This window comes from Lynx canadensis, chromosome A1 (genome assembly GCF_007474595.2).
Source record: "Lynx canadensis isolate LIC74 chromosome A1, mLynCan4.pri.v2, whole genome shotgun sequence".
NCBI classification, from domain to species: domain Eukaryota; kingdom Metazoa; phylum Chordata; class Mammalia; order Carnivora; family Felidae; genus Lynx; species Lynx canadensis.
The window spans coordinates 157,674,135-157,693,452 of record NC_044303.2 but is presented as its reverse complement, the minus strand read 5'-3'; the positions used below and the strand labels follow the sequence as shown (position 1 = coordinate 157,693,452).

Genomic DNA, 19,318 nt, shown 5'->3' with positions numbered 1-19,318 from the left:
TTTTGTGTTCTTTTTAAGGGTTGGATAGCATTTTTATCGGTGGTATCATTAATTTAGTCAGGCAATTCCTAATATTTGTGTTGTTTTCACTTTGTTTGTTTTAGTATAACAAATGGTGCTATAATGAGCATCCTTGGTCATACATCTTTGCATATTTTGGAAGGTTTTTTATTCCAAAATAAATTTCTAATACTAAAGTTTCAGGGTCAAAGGATAAATACATTTTAAAATGTTAATAGATGTTTCCAAATTGCCCTGTTAGTCACTCTACCAATTTACAGACTAACCTATAATATAGGAGTGCACATTTCTCGATACCCTTGCCAACCAATATTATCAATTGTTTTAATTTATGACAATATGAAAATGGTTCCTTTAACTTGTATTTAATAGGTTGAATGTCTTTTCGTATCTTCATTTATTATTGTATTCTTCTGTGACTTGCCTGTTCACTATTATTATTTTCTTATCAACTTATAAGAATTAATTAGTATTACTTGAGGTATTGACCCTATGTCTTAGCATGACACTTGTTTGCAAAGAATACTTGCTATTGCATTTTAAACTCTTAAATTCTGCTATGAAAATCCTGTGAAATATAGTCCACGATGCTTTGTGTAAATTAATAAAAATAAATGGAGATGTTTCATGTAACTAAAAAATTAGGTGGGCACTGGTCAAAATTTTATTTGGAAGGTAAGTTTGTACTTTCTTAGGGGACAAGTTATCACTTCTCCCTAAACCAAGGCAGGAGACTAAGTCTGAAGCAAGGGTCCTCTTACCAGATTTACAGAAAGCTCTGTGATTAAGAATTAGTCTTTGGGGGTATCTGGGCGCTCAGTCGGTTAAGCATCTGACTGGATTTCGGCTCAGCTCATGATTTTATGAGCTAGAGCCCCTCATTAGGCTCCGTGTTGACAGTGGAGTCTGCTTGGGGTTCTTTCTTTCCCTCTCTCTCTGCCCCTCCCTGCTGTACATGCGCTCTTTCTCTCAAAATAAATAAATAAACTTTTAAAAAAAGGAAACAGTCTTTGTTTCCAGCAGACAGTATATGACATGAATAGCTTATTTTTACCTTTAATGATTTTATTGCCTGATACTAGACTCTACATTTAACATGTATGTCTAGAAAAATTAGAAATATTTTAATTTTATAGGAAACTAATTTGTGTTTTTGAAGTACTCCCGAATTTAGCACCTAGATCAAATTATGTTGGATGATTTTTCATGGAAACTGGTGTATTTTCTTATTTTGCATAGTTAGCTCTTACTTGCTCATATTTCTGATACATCTTGAGTACAATGAATCAATCATTTAAATATGAATAAGTTAGACTTGCTATAAATATTGGGATTGTTAGAAGATAAGAATCTCTGGATTCGAAGTTGCAATTTTATATAGCCTGCTAGTTGTATCTGTCCCGCAGATATTCCCTCCTAGTGTAAGAACCGTTCTGAACTAGTTGCTAATGCTTATAAATGGCTTCATATAAAACCAGATTTCTAAGGGCGCCTGAGTGGCTCAGTTGGTTAAGCGGCCGACTTCAGCTCAGGTCATGATCTCACGGTCCGTGAGTTCGAGCCCCGCGTCGGGCTCTGTGCTGACAGCTCAGAGCCTGGAGCCTGTTTCGGATTCTGTGTCTCCCTCTCTCTGACCCTTCCCCGTTCATGCTCTGTCTCTCCCTGTCTTATAAATAAATAAAACGTTAAAAAAATAAATAAATAAAGCCAGATTTCTAGTTTCTCTTGAAAAATGAAATCTTGGCACCAATGGATTATATGCATATTAATGATGAACCAGGACTGCATGGTGGCTATTCCTTTGTAGACAGGGTAAGTGGTCCAATTTGCCACAGTTCCTGCCCTCGTTTTATGTTTACACCAGTCCCATTTCACTTGTATATGTACATTTTGTTGAATGCTCTTTTCTATAGGCAAATAAAAATATGAAAAGGCATGTATGTAAAAAATTCCTTAACTTTTTCATTAATAAATTAGTGAAGACATCATAAACTTCTCTGCTTTATTGGGTTTTCTGGCACATTCATTTCCTGAAAAAGGTGGTAAGAAATACAGAGGTATAAGAAGCAGTCAACATCCCAGAGATATTAACTTCTTCCCAACTTTTGCCAGCAAACCACTATATTAGCTGGTGAAAAAGATGACAGAAAAGTTTTATACTTCCTGGAGTTCCACTATCTTACGCTGTAATTTCTTTAGGTCTTTCTGTACTTTATATTTCTCTAAATCCATCTTTGTTTTCTGTATTTGTTGGAGGGAGCTGAGAGAGTCATGAATTGATTTAAATCCTGGAAGAGGATATGAGAAAAGGTATACTGAAATTAAACAATGCATTGGAATTTTTTTTTAAAACAGAAGTTGCTAATCAGCGCTTCTGCCATAATTGATCACCATTTAAAGCATATTAAATTCCATTAAGACCAGTGTAAAAATGTACAATAACCCATTTCTTCTATGTCATGAAGATATATTAGCGATAGTGTTTCTGCTTGTATCTGGCTTCATCGGGAAAATTTAATTCAATTCCTCTCCTTCTCCTTGCCCAAATATATTGCATAACTAAATAATTCTATATTTCAAGAGAGAAATTTAAAATATTTTCTTCTCTCTGTATACTTTAATAAGAGATTTGGATGATCTCTTTTTTAATCCTTGTTACCAAATTGAAGATAAAGAACACAGGTGAGATTTTAAAACTTCCCAGAAAGTGACCTGTTGAGGGACCTAAGGAGTGGCCACCAGCTGTTCCCCCTGCACCGCCCACCGTCAGCACCTTCTCTTTTATGCAGGTCTAGTCACTCATGACCACAGACCCACCAGACTGCAAGCTTCTTAGGGTACAGTCCATTTCTTATTCACTGGGCCTTTCAAATAGTCATTTCTCAACACATTTTTATTAAAGGCATAAAAGAGCACACCATTAATTTGAAATTCCCCTTCCAGTTAGTAAAATGCAGAAAAAAAGCAGAATGCAAATTCCTCTTTGGCTCATCCTGGGGTTATACTAATGGGATGAATATAATGAAACCTCTGGTATTTAAGTAGAAAGCAGGGACCTAAAACAAGGGCCAGTTAAGTTTGGAATGTGATTCCTCACCAGATAATTCATTATTTTGGTTTGACAATGGGAGATGGGGATAGGGGCAGTGTGGGTCAGATTTCCAGGCAGCAAATTTTATTTATATGCTACGAGCATCGAGCATCGGGGAGAATGAGACCATAATATCTTCCCAAGACACCTTCAAGGCATCTCTGTACAGGATCAACATTTGAGAGAATTTGCAGGCATTTTTCTGAGAACTAGAAGATGGAAAATGAGTTGGGACTTTCTTTAATAAAGGAACCTCTGGTTCTGGTAATTTGCTCAGAATTGTGACTGGAGGCAGATGGCTGCTCCCCAGCTCCTATCCCATGTCCTTCCCTTTGACAAATTAGATGAGCCTTTCAAATTAATCCTCTTTGATGTTAGCTCAGCTTGACACTGCTGCCATTAGCCTCCTTAAGAAGAAAAGCAGTCATTATACTGGACTCTGTTAATTCATCTCTCTCTCACTTGTAAAGGTCAGGTCTCCAGTCTGACATCCGTCCAGGCTCATTACCTGCAGTTCAATGAGGGGCATTCGATTTCAAGTCCTGATTTCATGACATACCACAAGTCAGGTCTTGATCTCAAGGACGTTCCAAGTCTAACAATTCTATGATTCTATGATCTCCGTAAAAAAAACAAAAAACAAAACAAACAAACAAAAACAACCTCACAGTGTTGGCAAGCTTGTGACACTGCCCAGTCTGAATGAAGAATGTGAACTTGTTTATCTACCTTCCAATGGCATGCTGACATTCTATGGGATATTGAGAAAAGTGAGATTAAATACGGAAGGATATCAGTACTGACAAGACTGATCCATGGCCATGAGCTCCAAGTAGACAACTCTGAGGAATTGGATAAGCAAGAGCTAGTGTTCTTAATCAAAGGTGTCTGCTCACCTGATTGATATTCAGTCTGAATTTTCTCTAATTCACCCCAGATGTGCTTTTCCAGTTGGTTCATCTTTTTGGACAGTTTATTTTCTATATGCTTTACTGTACTTAGTTCTGCTTCCTGTTTCTCTGTGTTAACGAAATTCTCTAATTTGCTTGAAAGCTTCAGTAATTTCTCTTCCATTTTATTTTCAGACTTTTCCTATAAAAGATATCATGAGATAAAACTCTGCAGAAAAGAAAACTTAGGTGGATATGTACTTCAGCTTAAGGAATGTTTTTAACAAGTTCACTTTTATTTATTTTATTTTTTTAAATATTTATTATTATTATTATTATTATTTTTTTTTTTTTTTTGAGAGTGAGAGAGAGAGCATAAGCAGCGAAGGGGCAGAGAGAAAAGGAGACACAGAACCTGAAACAGGCTCCAGGTTCTGAGCTGTCAGCACACAGCCTGACTCAGGGCTCGAACTCATCACCCGTGAGATCATGACCTGAGCCAAAGTCAGCCACTTAACCGACTGAGCCACCCAGGCGCCCCAACATGTTCATTTTTCCATATTAAACATGAAAATTCCAACCAGGTTCCTTTGTATCTAAAACTGTGTTCACACGTGTGAGAGTTCATCCCTTTGCTTGGCTTTGTTTGCAGTTTCTAGAATTCTGCATGTGATAGGAGAAAGAAAAGAAAGGACTGTGGTTTTGCTGAAATGCCTTGAGGAGTTGGAATTACAGTCTAGTGTTTAAAGAAGTGTGGTCAAGGAAGGCATTTTATTTATTTTTTAATTTTTTTAATCTTTATTTATTTTTGAGAGAGAGAGACAGAGTGGAAGCGGGGGAGGGGCAGAGAGAGAGGGAGACACAGAATGCGAAGCAGGCTCCAGGCCCTGAGCTGTCAGCACAGAGCCCTATGCGGGGCTCGAACTCACGAACTGTGAGATCATGACGTGAGCCGAAGTCAGACTCTCAACTGACTGAGCCACCCAGGCGCCTGAAGGGAGGCATTTTAGACACTTTAAGCTCCTGGGTCATGTTCCTGTTACACATTCCTATTCCCTCGAGCTTCGTTATCTCCACGTGGACAGAGTTCAGCTAGAATAGTGATTCTTGACCTCTGTTGTCTATTGATATCACCTGGACCATCACAAAACCACTACCACCACCCCGCCCCTCACGAAACTGATTTAATTGGTCCACAGTGGAACTCAGGAATTTATCTAGTTGAAAAACTCTCCAGGTGATTCTAATTGCAGCGAGGTGGGGACTTCATGGATGCCCCAGGCTCAGGAGCTTCTCTGCTCCTCCTCACCCTCTCACAGGGAACTTGCCAGCAGGAACTGGGTGACAGTGACTTGGCCCCATTGTTCCTCCTATTTTTTATTATTATTTTTTTAACATTTATTTACTTTTGAGAGAGCATGAGCAGGGGAGGGGCAGAGAGAGGAGGAGACACAGAATCTAGAAGCAGGCTCCTGGTTCTGAGCTGTCAGCGCCGAGCCCCACGTGGGGCTGGAACTCATGAATCACCAGACCATGACCTAGGCCAAAGTCGGATGCCCAACCAACCGATCCACCCAGGTGCCCCCCTCCTATTTTTGGCCCTGCTTGCATCGGGGAAGTGGATTCCAGCCTCTTTCTTACTTGTGGTGGAAAGCTTCTGCCTGCAGGTGACCCTGTGGTCACCTAGTGCTGCCTATAACTGGTGGATGAGTCTGTCTAAATCCTAGAGAACTAGCAGGCCCTGTTGGCTGCATGTTGGACCACACAGATTTCAATAGCCTTATCAGTGATAAAGCTGGAATGGTTATCTACATCTCTTGGATTCCTGCCTCTGTCAGCTGTGTACAAACTCAGCTGCCCAAAGCCCCTCTACCAAAATTCCAGAAACATCTTATTTGAATCACCAGCAAGGCTGGCAGTCACTGATGACACGGATGGCCCTGTGTTGCTCTCCCACTGGGGCTAGCAGCTGGTTGGATGCGCTGCTTGGAGTGAGGGGTACCTGCAATCAACAGATTTCCCCTCCATCCTGGCAGTCTTGCCCCAAAGCTGGGAGTTTCTCTATGAGGTTGCCTCTGGAAAAGAAGTTTTGAAAACCTTTGATCGATGGATGGATCTTCAGAGAGGTAAACTGACTTGTTTATGGCAGAAGTTTTCAGGTTTTACTGTGTCTAAGTGTCCTCCAGGAGGCTTGCCTAGGTGCACAGATCTCCAGGGGAGGCCCCAGGGACCTCAGCTCTGGGTTGGAACCGAGAATATGTATTTAAAAAAAAAAAAAAAAAAACACTGCTCTTTAGGTTATTATGGGTAGAGCACACTCAGAAGTGTGGGTTCCCGGAGTTGGAGAGTAGCACACAGAACCAAAAGGCAGGCCTCTGGATTCCCATTCTGGTGCCAGAAAAGGTTAATTGCTGACACAGCGAAGGTTACTGTGAATGTCCCAGTGAAACTTTCAACATCCAGACAATGACTATGCAGCTGTTTACTTACCAGCTTCTCCTGTAGGAGCGTCAGACATTGATTTAAATGGCCAAGGTGGTCTTTTTCATAGTTGAGGAACTGTTTCTCTGTCCATTTTTGATGGTTCTCAACTGCCTCATATAGGTTGTTTGAAACTGAATTAAATCTAAGGGGGAAAATAGTTATATTTTAATAAAGTAAATTTAAACATAAAACCAAAATTTAGTATTGACAAACTGCAGTTTTTTCAGATGATGAGGTTCAAGATGTCTAACAAGTACTTATGGGTTGATGTGGGAGGTAGGGAGCAAGGGAGCACATTTTGGGTCCCTGCCCCAAGCTTGCATTCAACCCGGCTGCTGACAACACCCCTCTGCATACATTAAAATACACATAGACACAAAGACAGACACATGGACACACAGAAACACATGTATCATCCATCCATGCAGGTTTCCTCTTAGGGCCTGGGGTACATTGTATATGTGGAAGAAACACCTTGACAAGCCACTTGGATGGTGATATCACTCCGGGGTACGTAGGGGTCAGCAAACTTCTTCTATGAAAGGTCGATAGTAAATATTTTAGGCTTTGTGTGCCATATGGTCTCCATTGCAACCAGTCAATTCTTTAACCACTCAGTGCTGCCATTGCAGTGGGAAAGCAGCCACATACAATACAAACAAATGAAAAAAGAACTTGGTTGTCTAATCTAACTTTACATACACTGAAATTTAAGCAACATATAATCACATCATGAAATACATTTTCTAATTTAAAAAATTAGTAGAAAGTGTGCAAATCATTCTTAGCAGTGGGCAGATTTGGCTAAGGGTGGCAGTTGGTGGAATCTCTGTCCTGCAAAGGTCACTACCTGGCTGGGGGAGGAGCTGGGCCAGAGAAAATCATAGGTAGGATGTAGAAAGACCCAGAAGGACTTTGGGAAAGCACAGTGCCCATGGGAGACAGTCCTTGGTTGTCTTTTCTGTCTCAGGTGAGATCCTCAGTAAAGTCCCCTTTGCCTCCAGTGGGTCTCTGTGGATTCTTTAGGGGGTAGGGTTCAGGGAGGGCTTAAAGAGGTCCTGAGTTACTCATGTGGGGCAAAAACAGATATATAATACGCTAAGGTGCAGGAAACGACCGCTGGCATAAAAGTGATGCACCATAGGAATATTAAATAACAGAATGAATGATTTTTTAAAATGGAAGTGGATGTTATTACAGAGATTGAAAAGATTGGAATCATATAGCTTCAACATGAAAAGTCACTCTAGAATGGCTGAGGTTTGAGTAAAAAGGAGAATCCATACCTGGAATGACTGAGAAATATGGTCTGAGAAGAGGAAGGATGAGGATGGGGACTGGCAAGCAGCCTCTGTATGTTTTCTGCACGTGACTAGCTTGTAGTAAAATGTCAGTTTCAAATTCCCTTCTAGAATAGGCACTATATTAGACAGGCAGGAGCGATGCATGTTGTTTATTATTGAAAATATTCAGACTAACTTACAACATGTGGATGGCTTGAAGTAATCATTGCTATAATGCTGTAATTTTTCAGGAAAAAATGTTTCAATAATTTTGCAGTATTTATCACTGGAAATTGCTTAAGACATGCTGGACATATATTGCATGTATGTGTCTCTAGCTTCCTTGAAAAAGTGTTTGGACTAGTATTTGGAAAAGACAAATTATATGAGACCATTTCCAGTTTTTATTTAGAGCAGTGGCCCTCTAACAATGTACGGAGACATTTTTGGTTGTCACAACTTGGAGGTGCTACTGACATGTGGAGTGTGTAGACGCCAGAAATACTGCTAAATATCCTACAATGCACAGAACAGCCTCACAGAAAAGAATTACCCATCCCAAATGCCAATAGTGCCCACGTTGAGAAACCAGAATTTGGATGATGAAATCAAGGAATGGGAAAAGTTAATTTTCCAGTAGCTGTATTAGCTGTGGTATAATACCTGAATTCTAATCTTCATCACTTTGAATTATCACATGTTTTGATATGGAGAGAGATACTTTTCACATAGAAAGCGTATCTTGATTCAGGTGAGTATTTCCACATTGAGAAGATACCATCGGCCACAGTTCCTGCTAATCTAATCATGATTTCCAAACACCTGTGCTACTGACTAACAGCTGATGGATCTCAAATAAGTTCCCAACTGACACATGGACAGCCTCATTTTAGCCAACTGTTTTCTATGTCTGGAACACTCTTCCTTAGAATACCCAGTGGCTCCTGCCCTCATTTCATTCAGATATCTTTTCAAGCACCATTTCCCTCCTTAACATAGGACTGTGTTTGTTGGTTTGTTTTTATTTTTATTTGAGAGCATGCAAGCACACAAGTGGGGGAGGGGCAAAGGGAGACTCTTAAGCAGGCTCCATACCCAGCAAGGAGCCCGACTCAGGGCTTGATCTCACGACTGTGAAATCGTGACCTGAGCAGAAATCAAGAGTCTGATGTTTAACTGACTGAGCCGCCCAGGCGCCCCAGGACTTTTTTAAAACCACACTTTAAAAAAAAAAAAATTCTTTTTCCCCATCTGACCCTCCCTTATTCCTTTACCCTACTTTATTTTTTCCAAAATGCTGATCACCATGTGATATATACAATTTGTGTGCTGTCTACTTCACTAGAATCTAAGCTCCATGAAAGCAAGGAATTTGCTTTGTCCATGGCTGTGAACAGTGGCTGGAATTTAGAAAGCGCTGGATGAATAGTTGTTGAATAAATGATTCATTGTTTCTCATTTAATACCCTTTACTAGAGCTGTTCACAAATAACAAATTGTACATTTGCTTAGATATTTAGATATCTAATCTTCAATTTTCATCTTGTCTTTCCTATCTGTGGTGGAAATATTAATTAATAGTGATTGTTAAGAGGGACAGTAAATCCCCAGATAATCAAGAGGTAGCTTTGCAATTGGAAATCCAGCCTTCAGTGTGCACTTTTACTGTGTATGTAAATAAGAACATTTACTACTGATGTGATATTAACATCCCTCTGAAAACCAGGGAACCATTAAATGTGACCAAGTAATATCTCCAGAAGTGCATATCAGTAATTAGAATTCTGAAATTAAAATAGTCATAAAGAATGAGTTATTACCTGTGATCATTTTATTATAAGGTTTTGCCTGCAATTAGAGACTGACTTTATTGGTTACCATGAAAAAGTCAGAACTGGTAGTTTATGAAAATATGAAAGCATTTTTTAAAAAGCATTCTCCTTGAAAGATAAAAAAGGATAAGCTAAAATAAAGGTTTATATACGTCTCCTTTACTTAGACTTTCTCCTAACATAATGGGCATGGCTTTCCATGAAAGAATGACTTTTCTGTGATTTACAGTATTTATAATTAAAATTTCAACAGGATGAAATATGACATTCACATTTTAGTTCCCAAATCCTCTATTCCAATAATTATGGTAGTATTTCTATCAGATGTAGATGGATATAGGGTGCCTGGGTGGCTCAGTCAGTTAAGCGTCCAACTTCGACTCAGCTCATGATCTCACAGTTCGTGGGTTCCAGCCCCACATTAGGCTCTGTGCTGACAGCTTGGAGCCTGCTTCAGATTCTGTCTCCGTCTCTGCCCCTCCCCCACTTGCACACTTTCTCTCTCTCTCTCTCAAAAATGAATATTTTTAAAAATATGTAGTTAGATATAGATAGGTAGGTAGATAAGTAAGTAGGTAGCATAGATAGCTGATTTTCTTTTTCAAAAAACACAAAAGTCAGACTTTTAAATTATGGCCACAGATCTTACTAGAATAATGTGGGATACAGTTAAAAAATTTTTTTATATTGGTGGAATCAACTTAATATACACACCAAGGGCAATTATAAGGGAGAAAGTCACAAAAGCATAAAATAAAATTTAGTGGGGAGTCATAGACACAGCAGATGGCTGTGATGAACATGAATGGTGAGGACAGAGTGTAGGGCTTGCAACAGTCATCCTAGTGACCGCTGTGGTTATGGTTGACATACGTAAATGAGGACATAGCTCCAATCTGGGGCTTTTTTTTTTTTTTTTTAACCAGTTCTCTTAAGTCTCAAACTCATTGTCTTGCATTTAATAATCAATTGAACTTTTCCAGAAGACATGAAAAGTTTGATTTCTTGAAAAATGTTACTCTTAATAGGCTCTCAAAAATTCAGATAGTGGCTTTAACCAAGTCAGTTTTGGAGACTGAACCTAAGATTTTAAATTTCATGTCAGAAGAAAGAGATTAATTCTAAGAAAATTATTTCTACTAAGTTTGTGCCTATCTACTTCAACTTCTTCTTTATGTCCTAATGACGCAAGTAAAGAGCAACTCCAACTCCATTCTGATAGGAAGCTTTTTGCTTGTTGTTCCATATTGTACTTGAGCTTAAATCCCAATACCTTCATAGCTTCTTACCTTCATAGTTTCAAGCAGATGTGATCTTCCCATTCCCTAAATTTCTGTAGTACAATTAGCTTACTAATGGCTGGAATTGTGAGATGGAGGTTTCATAGATTGACAAAACAACCTGAGGTTTGGAGTCAGATATTTTCTAGTGATGTGACTTTGGGCAAAGTATTTAATTTCTATGATTGTGTTTCCTCATCATTAAAATGGGGAGAAGACTTACACTGCAGAGATGGATGCACCTGAATATCTTGGTCACTTAGGGATTGGTAGACATTCAGAAATAACAATTAGTACATTTCTTATTTCTGTTTACTGATCTATTTCCTCTAACACTGTCTTAACTTTTACTTTGTGTTTAGCTTTTCACTTATTTGTATATTTCCCCCCAACTGTATATGGCTATGATGTTGTCTTTGAGTATTCCAAAACACAACTTACACATTATTGATTTTCAAAATATTCATTGGCTATTTGCATCTGAATGTGCTGGGTGCTGAGAATACGAAGATGGATGAGACATATCCTCGACTTGAATAGTTTGTAACATAATACTGTGGTAGCATTTTCAAAGCTGTATGGGAAGATTTGAGTCTATGCATTTGCTTCATTGACCATATACTTTTTCTTTTCTAATAAATCACTATCAATTAAACATTGTCAGCAGCAAGAACTATCTAGGGAGTGACTAATAGGTACTTCCCCTGCTAAACCCTTCCTAAAAAGACAGCCATATTTTATGATGACTAAGACTCTTGCTCTATAAGCACTAAGTTGTTAGCTTAGGAAGTTATTTAGCTGAACATCTGACTAAGACCTTTCTGGAAAGAGTCTCCATGTTGGTGTTCAGATGAAGAGCCTGTGCATCTCCTTTGTTAGGTCTAGTGATGAATGCCAAAGTCCTAGGAATTCACTGGAAAACCACAGACAGTATTGGGGCTTTTAAGTTGTATATAAGACATAAATTTAATTGGCCATTAAACTTGAAATTGTTATAGTTTCTAAATGGTAAAACTGTCCAATTAAACACATTTTTGAATGTTATTAATTTTTTTTTAAATCCCTTTTCTCAGAGACAGTAGTTTCTTAAAAAAGGAAAAGCAAATACTATACCCCATCTACTTTAATTGGAGAAATGCTCTGAATGGAAAAGAAAAAAAAGAGAGCCCTACTTGCCTTACTTTCTCTTTGAAGAAAATATATTTGTAATAAATATCTCGGTTTAAAGGGTTAATATCTCTATTGTGAAATGTGAAGGAATCCTACAAATTGATAAGAATATGAGGAAAGTCATGATATAAACTTTGACAAATGATAAGAATGGGTAATACACAGAAAAGGAAATTCAAATGGTGAAGGGAAAGCAAACAGAAACAAAACATTCAATCTTCATCCTTGAATTGGCACATATTAAAAAGAACATCCAGTGTTGATAAGAATGTAGAGAAAGATCTTCTCATATATTGCTGGTGGAAGTGTGTGTTGCTACATTAAAAACATAATAATAAATTTATAAAAATTAATAAATGAACTCTTTGACCTAGGAATCTTGCCGGTAGAAATAAAAACATCTAAATTTAAGGATATTTAAAGATATATACACACAATAATTTTGGCGTTTGTTTGGGGTAGCTGTAAACTGGAAAGAATCAATATAATAAGTGATTGAATTAGCTATAGGACATCTGCAAGTTAAAATATTACACAACTATTAAACTAATGTTAGAATAATACTGATCTAGAGAGATGATTACAATGCACTATAAAAAAGCAAATTATTGAGTAATGTGTATAGGGTGTATTTTAAAAAGCCATGTTCTTTCTATACAAGTAGTGTATGATACATAAAAAATATATAAACATCCTTTTTCTGTTAGATGTTTATATTAACAAGGAGGACAGTGTGGGAGGACATATCTCTGATGTTAGCATTGGTTACTTCAAGGAAGCTGAGATGGAGAACTTTTTTTCATCTTTGTTTTATTTTGCTACTTCTTATTTTATTAAAAAAATTTTTTTAAGTTTATTTATTTTGAGCAAGAGAGAGCGTGAACAAGGGAGGGGCAGAGAGAGAGGGAGAGAGAGAGAATCCCAAGCAGGCTCTGAGCTGTAAGTGCAGAGCCCAATGCGGAGCTCAGACTCATGAACCACGAGATCATGACCTGAGCTGAAACCAAGAGTTGGACGCTTAACCAACTGAGCCACCCAGGTGCCCCTTTTTCTAAATTTATTTTTAATGTTTATTCTTGAGACAGAAAGAGAGAGAGAGAGGGTGCAAATGGGGGAGGGCAGAAAGAGAGGGAGACACAGAATCTGAAGCAAGCTTCAGGCTCTGAGCTGTCAGCATAGAGCCCCACATGGGGCTCGAACTCACGAATCCGTGAGATCATGACCTGAGCCAAAGTTGGATGCTTAACCAACTGAGCCACTTAGGTGCCCTGATTTTCTATTTGTTAACGTACTTCATCCATTTAAGCCAGTATTCTATTCCAGATTATAAGTCCCTTTTCTCCCCCAGGAAAATCATTTCTTAAAGTGTACCTCTAGAAACAGTTACTCTTCTACTTTGGACACTTTATTTAATTCTAAGCTAATGGGATTAGACCAAGCACCACACAGATATTTACTGGGCATCCTCATTGTACTGGAATTTAAGTACCTAGACATGCTTTTTTATTGTATGAAGTAAGTGGCTATATTCTCTTTACACAAGACATTTACTTCTTTGAATTTTAGAGATGAGTATAGTTTTTCATCAGTTTCTAGGACACACGTATTTCCCAATTTAACATCTCTGAAATCAGGAGGTAGCTTAAAAATTAGATTTGATGAAATACTGTAAGGATGGGGGAAAATGGAGCAAGCAGAGTATATTCAGAACACTGGATTTGACCAAGTCATTAAACCCAAGTGGAAAAATCCAAGAGGAAAAAGAACAAGGAGAGAAGAGGCAGTAAGGTAGTATCATCCAAGAGACTAGAATTTTCCTTTGCCTGTGCCAGGATTCCAGGAAATGGTGGTCTTTTATACAAGAAAGGAGGATTGGGGAATAAGGAGGCCAATAATTTGAATGTTTGTGGAGTCTTGTCTCTTTTACTGTGCGTAGGGGAGAACTCAGTGAAGATAGGACAGAGACCGGTCTTAAAAAAAGGATAATGTAAAGAAGGTAGAGAATCTTAGAAGAAATTTTAAAAAGAAAGCTTGTAAATCAAAGTTGTTTTAATAATTATTTGGTAGTCTTGGGGAATTGATGTATATTCAATGAAGTGTGTTACATTGAGACATATAGTTGATGATAGGTTCAAATTACTCTTTGGAAAAGGTCAGGATGTGTATCAATTCAGTTGCAATACATAAACAAAGAGAATGACAATATCCATTCTTTAAAAATTTTTATTTAAATTCCAATTAGCTAACATACAGTGTAATTAGTTTCAGGTGTACAAATTAGTGATTCAACGCTTACATATAATGCCCAGTGCTCATTACAAGTGCCCTTCTTAATCCCCGTCACCTCTTTCACACATCCCCCCACCCACCTCCCCTCATATTTCCTTTATTATGAATATTGTATGAATTACTTTAGTGTAGAGTATTCTCTCTAACAGTTTGTTGCTTTATGTCTTGGCCAGTTTCAAATTCCTGGGATAGATTTTCATTTAAAGCCAATGCTTTCATTAGGCAAAACCTTTTGGAATGTACTTAACAGAATTAAAAATCTTCCATTCACTTACTTGAACTCCAAAAGGTTCATTTCATGGCGATAATCCCCCTGGACCATCTTTAAATTTGAGGTTTGCTCAGAACCGGAAGCCTCAATCTTTCCTAAGAGCTGCATTACCTAATGAAAGTACAAAAGGGAGCTTGTGTGTGTGTGAACAAAATCACTAGCACTTAAATTAATTATATTTTATTCCTAAAAGAGCCAAGAAACAGACTTGAGCCTAAATTAAAGCATATTTGCATTTGAAAATGATCTTTTCTAAAGGAATGATTCAATAGTTACAGAACTATCTTCAAGGAAAGATTTATAGGGAAGTGTTCCATTCTGCTGTCTATAATATTCATCCTGATAATAGGTTACCTAATGATATAACAAAAGCCTGCTATTGATATTGGTTTATCAATTGTTTAATTTTATTGCTTCTTTACTTTTCCCCCAATTACTGTGTAAGCCGGTATGTATCCTCTATCACCACTACAACCTTAGTGCACATCAGTTGACCAATGATAAATATCCACCAAATACTTATTGAATACATGTTTAAATGTACAATTAATCGGGCTCTGAGGAAAACACATGAGTGGCCTAAGATTAGGCCTTAGGAATTTCCTTAGGTGAAATGACTTTAGAGCATAGAAAGATAGGAAACAACAAGTTCCAGGTCTGGAAGTTAGGATAAGAGGGTCTTCTACACATCCAGAAACATTGAGGAAGTTCCTTTAGGTAAAAGGAATGGTTTGGAAAATAGACACAGAATTGTAGCACATAATCACACGTAAACTAATCACCATCCAGGGGAATGAAACTACATGATGGGCTTTGGCCAAACAGAATTCAGCTCCTGAAACAGTCGCATGGAGGAAAATGGGCAGTTAACAAAATCTAAGTTTTGTTTTTTTGTTTTTGTTTTTTTAATTTAAATTCAAGTTACTTAACATACAGTGTAGTACTGGTTTCAGGAGTAGAATGTAGTGATTCATCAGTTAGATATAACACCCGATGCTCATCCCAACAAGTGCCCTCTTTAATGCCTATTACCCATTGAGTCAATCCCCGAACCCACCAAAATCTAAGTTCTCTTAGAAAAGAAAGAGATGAATAACAGAAGGGTTTGAATAGATAAATGTTGGGTGGGCAACCAATAGCACATGAATGGCTATTTATAGGAGATTCACTTAAAACAGGCTCCTTATAGGAGGTATACTTAAAGGCAGAATTCTTAACAATAAAATATCAGGCAAATATATCACTGGCAAAAGCAAAGGAAAAGAAAGCCAGGGGCGCCTGGGTGGCTCAGTTGGTTAAGCATCTGATTCTTGATTTTGGCTCAGGTCACGATCTCACATTTTGATTTCAAGCCCCATGTCTGTGCTGTCAGCATGGAATCTGCTTGGGACTCTCCCCCCCTCTCTCTCTATCTTCTCTCACTCTCTCCCTCCCTCTCTCTCTGCCCCTCCTTTGCTCTCTCTTTCACTCTCTCTCTTTCAAAATAAATGAATAAATAAATAAATGTAAAAGAGTCTTAAAAAGGAAAGCTAGCAGAACAATATTGTTAGATAAAATGTTATTTGAGGCAAAATATGTTAAATGAGACAAAGGTGGTCATTTTTACAGATGAAGAGTAGACTGCACAGTGAAGAAGTTTGAACCTTTATTTACATTATATATTGACTAAAAAGTAACAGCTATAGAATTACAAGGATAAACGGAGATGATATACTAATGATTTTAAATGATTTCTCTGTCACCAACAAAGGCCAAATAAGTAAAATATAAATAAAAATATAGGAAAATATGAAAAGTATAGCTTATTTAGTCAATTTATATACCAAGCAATCCAACTTGCAAACAGCAAGAAACACTCATTCTTTCCCAGTGCCCAGTCAGCCTTTGCAACAACTAAGTAGATATGTGACTATAAAGAACTCACATTATTCCACAAAGTAGGAAAAGTACAGATCATGATTCTATACTGCCCAGAAAGTAGAAATTAATAAGAAAAGTATAAAGAAACAAAAATCTGACAATTTGTATTAAAAAAAACAAACCTCTTTTAATTCTATTGTTTAATTCCAGTGTTTCACATGGAAATGTGCCTCTCAGATCCCCTACTAGGAGGAGCATAATTGGCCAAGGGCCCGACTGCTATGTTTCATACATATTACCATGTGTGGATATCATACTTCCTATTGGCTGCTTCCAGTGAGTGTCTGAATAGTATTCCTATGATGAGGGACTTTGGTTCAAAGAACTTAATGAAACTATTAGAATGGCTGTCTAAGACCTTCTCTCTTTTTCACTGGAGTCAGAACTATTTTGTAGTCTGATGGCTCTTTCCATCTCTTCCAGCTCTCTCCCCATTTTCCTTCACAGTTTTTTTTTTTTTTTCTTAGTAAATCTCTTGCTCATCAGCTCTTTTATGGCATTTGCTTCTCAAAGGACTAACACAAGTGTCAAAGAATAACTCAACTCTGCAATTACAATTTACTTAGGAAAGGATAATAAGACATTATATATCAACAGGACACAGCCACATCTATAATCAGTGGTAAATTTGTGGCATTAAATGTTTCCATAATTACATAAAAGGCAGAATAAAGCTATGTAAACCAACAACTAAAGAGAATAAAGCTATGTAAACCAACCATTAAAAAGAATAACAAACCTAACCAAGGGAAAGCAGAATGAAGAAACTGACAAATTGTGATAGGTGGACTGGCTCCTTTAAGATGTCCATTCTCTAATTCCTAGAACCTGTGTATATGATATGTTAGATGGCCAATGGCATTTGTAGCTGTAATTAAGGTTACAGACCTTGAAATAGATTATCCTGTCTTATCCAAGTGGGTCCAATTAAATCACATGAGCCTTTAAAAGCAGAGAACTTTCTCCAGCCAGAGTCAGAGAGATTTGAAGCATGACAAGGACTTGGCCTGTTCCTGGAGAGAGGCCACATGGAAAATATGAGAAAGAAGGCTGGCAGCTGGGGGAACATGTCTCCAACTCCAGCAAGAACCTCAGTCACACAACTTCAAGACACTGAATTTGGCCAAAACTTGAATGAGTCTGGAAGAGAACTAATTCCCAGAGCTACCTCAAAGAAACATAGCCCTGCTGATATCTTGATTTCTGTCTTGTGAGACCCTATGCAGGGGATTTACTCTAGCCCACCAGGCTTTTGACTTGCAGCAACTATGAGAAAATATATTTATGTTGCTATAAACTACTGAGTGTGTGGTCATTTGTTATGGCAGCAATAGCAAACTAATATACAAACATTAAAAAAATTGATTAAGTAAAAAAATTATAGGATTGATAGGTAAATCCCAGGGTTGTTTCTTTGAAAAGGTAGTAGACAACATTTTTCTTGGTCTAAACGTAAAGAAAACAAATAAATACTAAAATTAAGAATAAGGAAAGATAGAGTAGTTATAAATACGATCCAAATAATGTAGTGAGAATATTCACAAAGCTGAAGTGATAGACGAAATGGAAGCCAAATAATTATAGATTTTAATTCACTTTTCTCAATCCAAGACAGAAGAAAAAACCAAAAAAATATGTAAGGATACAATAGACCTAAACAATAAGCAATGTTTTAGATAGCAACTGAACTTTGTGCCCTAAAAATACAGAATATATTCTTTTAGAACGTGTAGAAAATTTTTCTATCCAGATGCCAAAATAAATCCCTCAAAGTATTCCAAAAACTCAAACTGGTATATACATAAAAATTTCAATTACAGGGAGATAAAACTAAAAATGAATACTAGGATAACAAAAAATCCTTAACTCATGAAAAACAACAACCCCTCTTAATCTGTTCAATCAAAGGGAAAAATACAATATACAACTGCAGAATTTCTAGGAAACCATGAGAACACTATATCAACCCTAGGGGATACAGGGAAGTAAATAAATGCTCAGGGAAAATTCATAGTCAAAAATGCTTCTGTCAGCAAAAGATTACAAATATTTTTGGTTCAAAAAGTTAGAAAATTAACAGCAAAACAAATCACAGGAAAAGGGAAAAAAAGACAAAAACTTGAATTGCTGAGAACACATGGAGAACAAAATAGAAGAACTTAAAAATACATAAAAAGAGTGGCTCAATGGAGAGGAATCAATATAATTATTAAAGCACAAATAGCCTAACTAACCAAAGGGTCAAAAAAGCACAAATAAAATGGTGAGGGGAAAAATATAAAAGCAGAAGGAATGAAAATAATCTTCATAGTATTTTGCACAATTTTATGCAAATTAATTTCAAAATCTGGATGAAAAAGGTACTTTTTTCCAAGCAGAAGTAATTTACTAAAGCTGACCCTTGAAAAGATTTTCCATGGAAAAAACTGAGCAAAGATATCAAAGAACTCTTCTTTCCACTAAATCATTAGGCCTAAATGGCTTCAGAGGCGAACTACTGAATCTTCAAAGAATAGGTCATTGCAATGTTTTTTAAACTGTTTCAGAGCATAGAAAAAGAAGGGAAACTTCCAAATTATTTTCATGAAGTCAGCAAAACATCGATTCTAAAATCTGAAAAAGGTTGCACAAAAAGACTAATCTTGTTTATAAATATTGATGCAAACTTCTTAAATAAAATATCAGCAAACAGTATCAGCACAATTTTAAAAACATCATAATCAAGCACAATTTATTTTTTAAAACAAGAATCGTTTAATAAGAAATATATTAATACAAATAATTATG

General features: G+C 37.2%; 1 protein-coding gene across 1 annotated transcript in view; it reads right to left on the bottom strand.

The window, feature by feature from the left end:
- Window positions 1-2,009: 2,009 nt before the first annotated feature.
- FAM81B (family with sequence similarity 81 member B) overlaps window positions 2,010-19,318 on the bottom strand; it is a 60,086-nt gene continuing 42,777 nt past the window's right edge. Inside the window, exons 8-11 of the mRNA XM_030323373.1 lie at window positions 14,616-14,722; window positions 6,493-6,628; window positions 4,009-4,204; window positions 2,010-2,309 (exon numbers count right to left, since the gene is read on the bottom strand). Of these exons, the coding sequence (XP_030179233.1) occupies window positions 2,176-2,309; window positions 4,009-4,204; window positions 6,493-6,628; window positions 14,616-14,722 (573 nt within the window). The 3' untranslated portion in view covers window positions 2,010-2,175. The remainder of the gene's footprint in view (window positions 2,310-4,008; window positions 4,205-6,492; window positions 6,629-14,615; window positions 14,723-19,318) is intronic.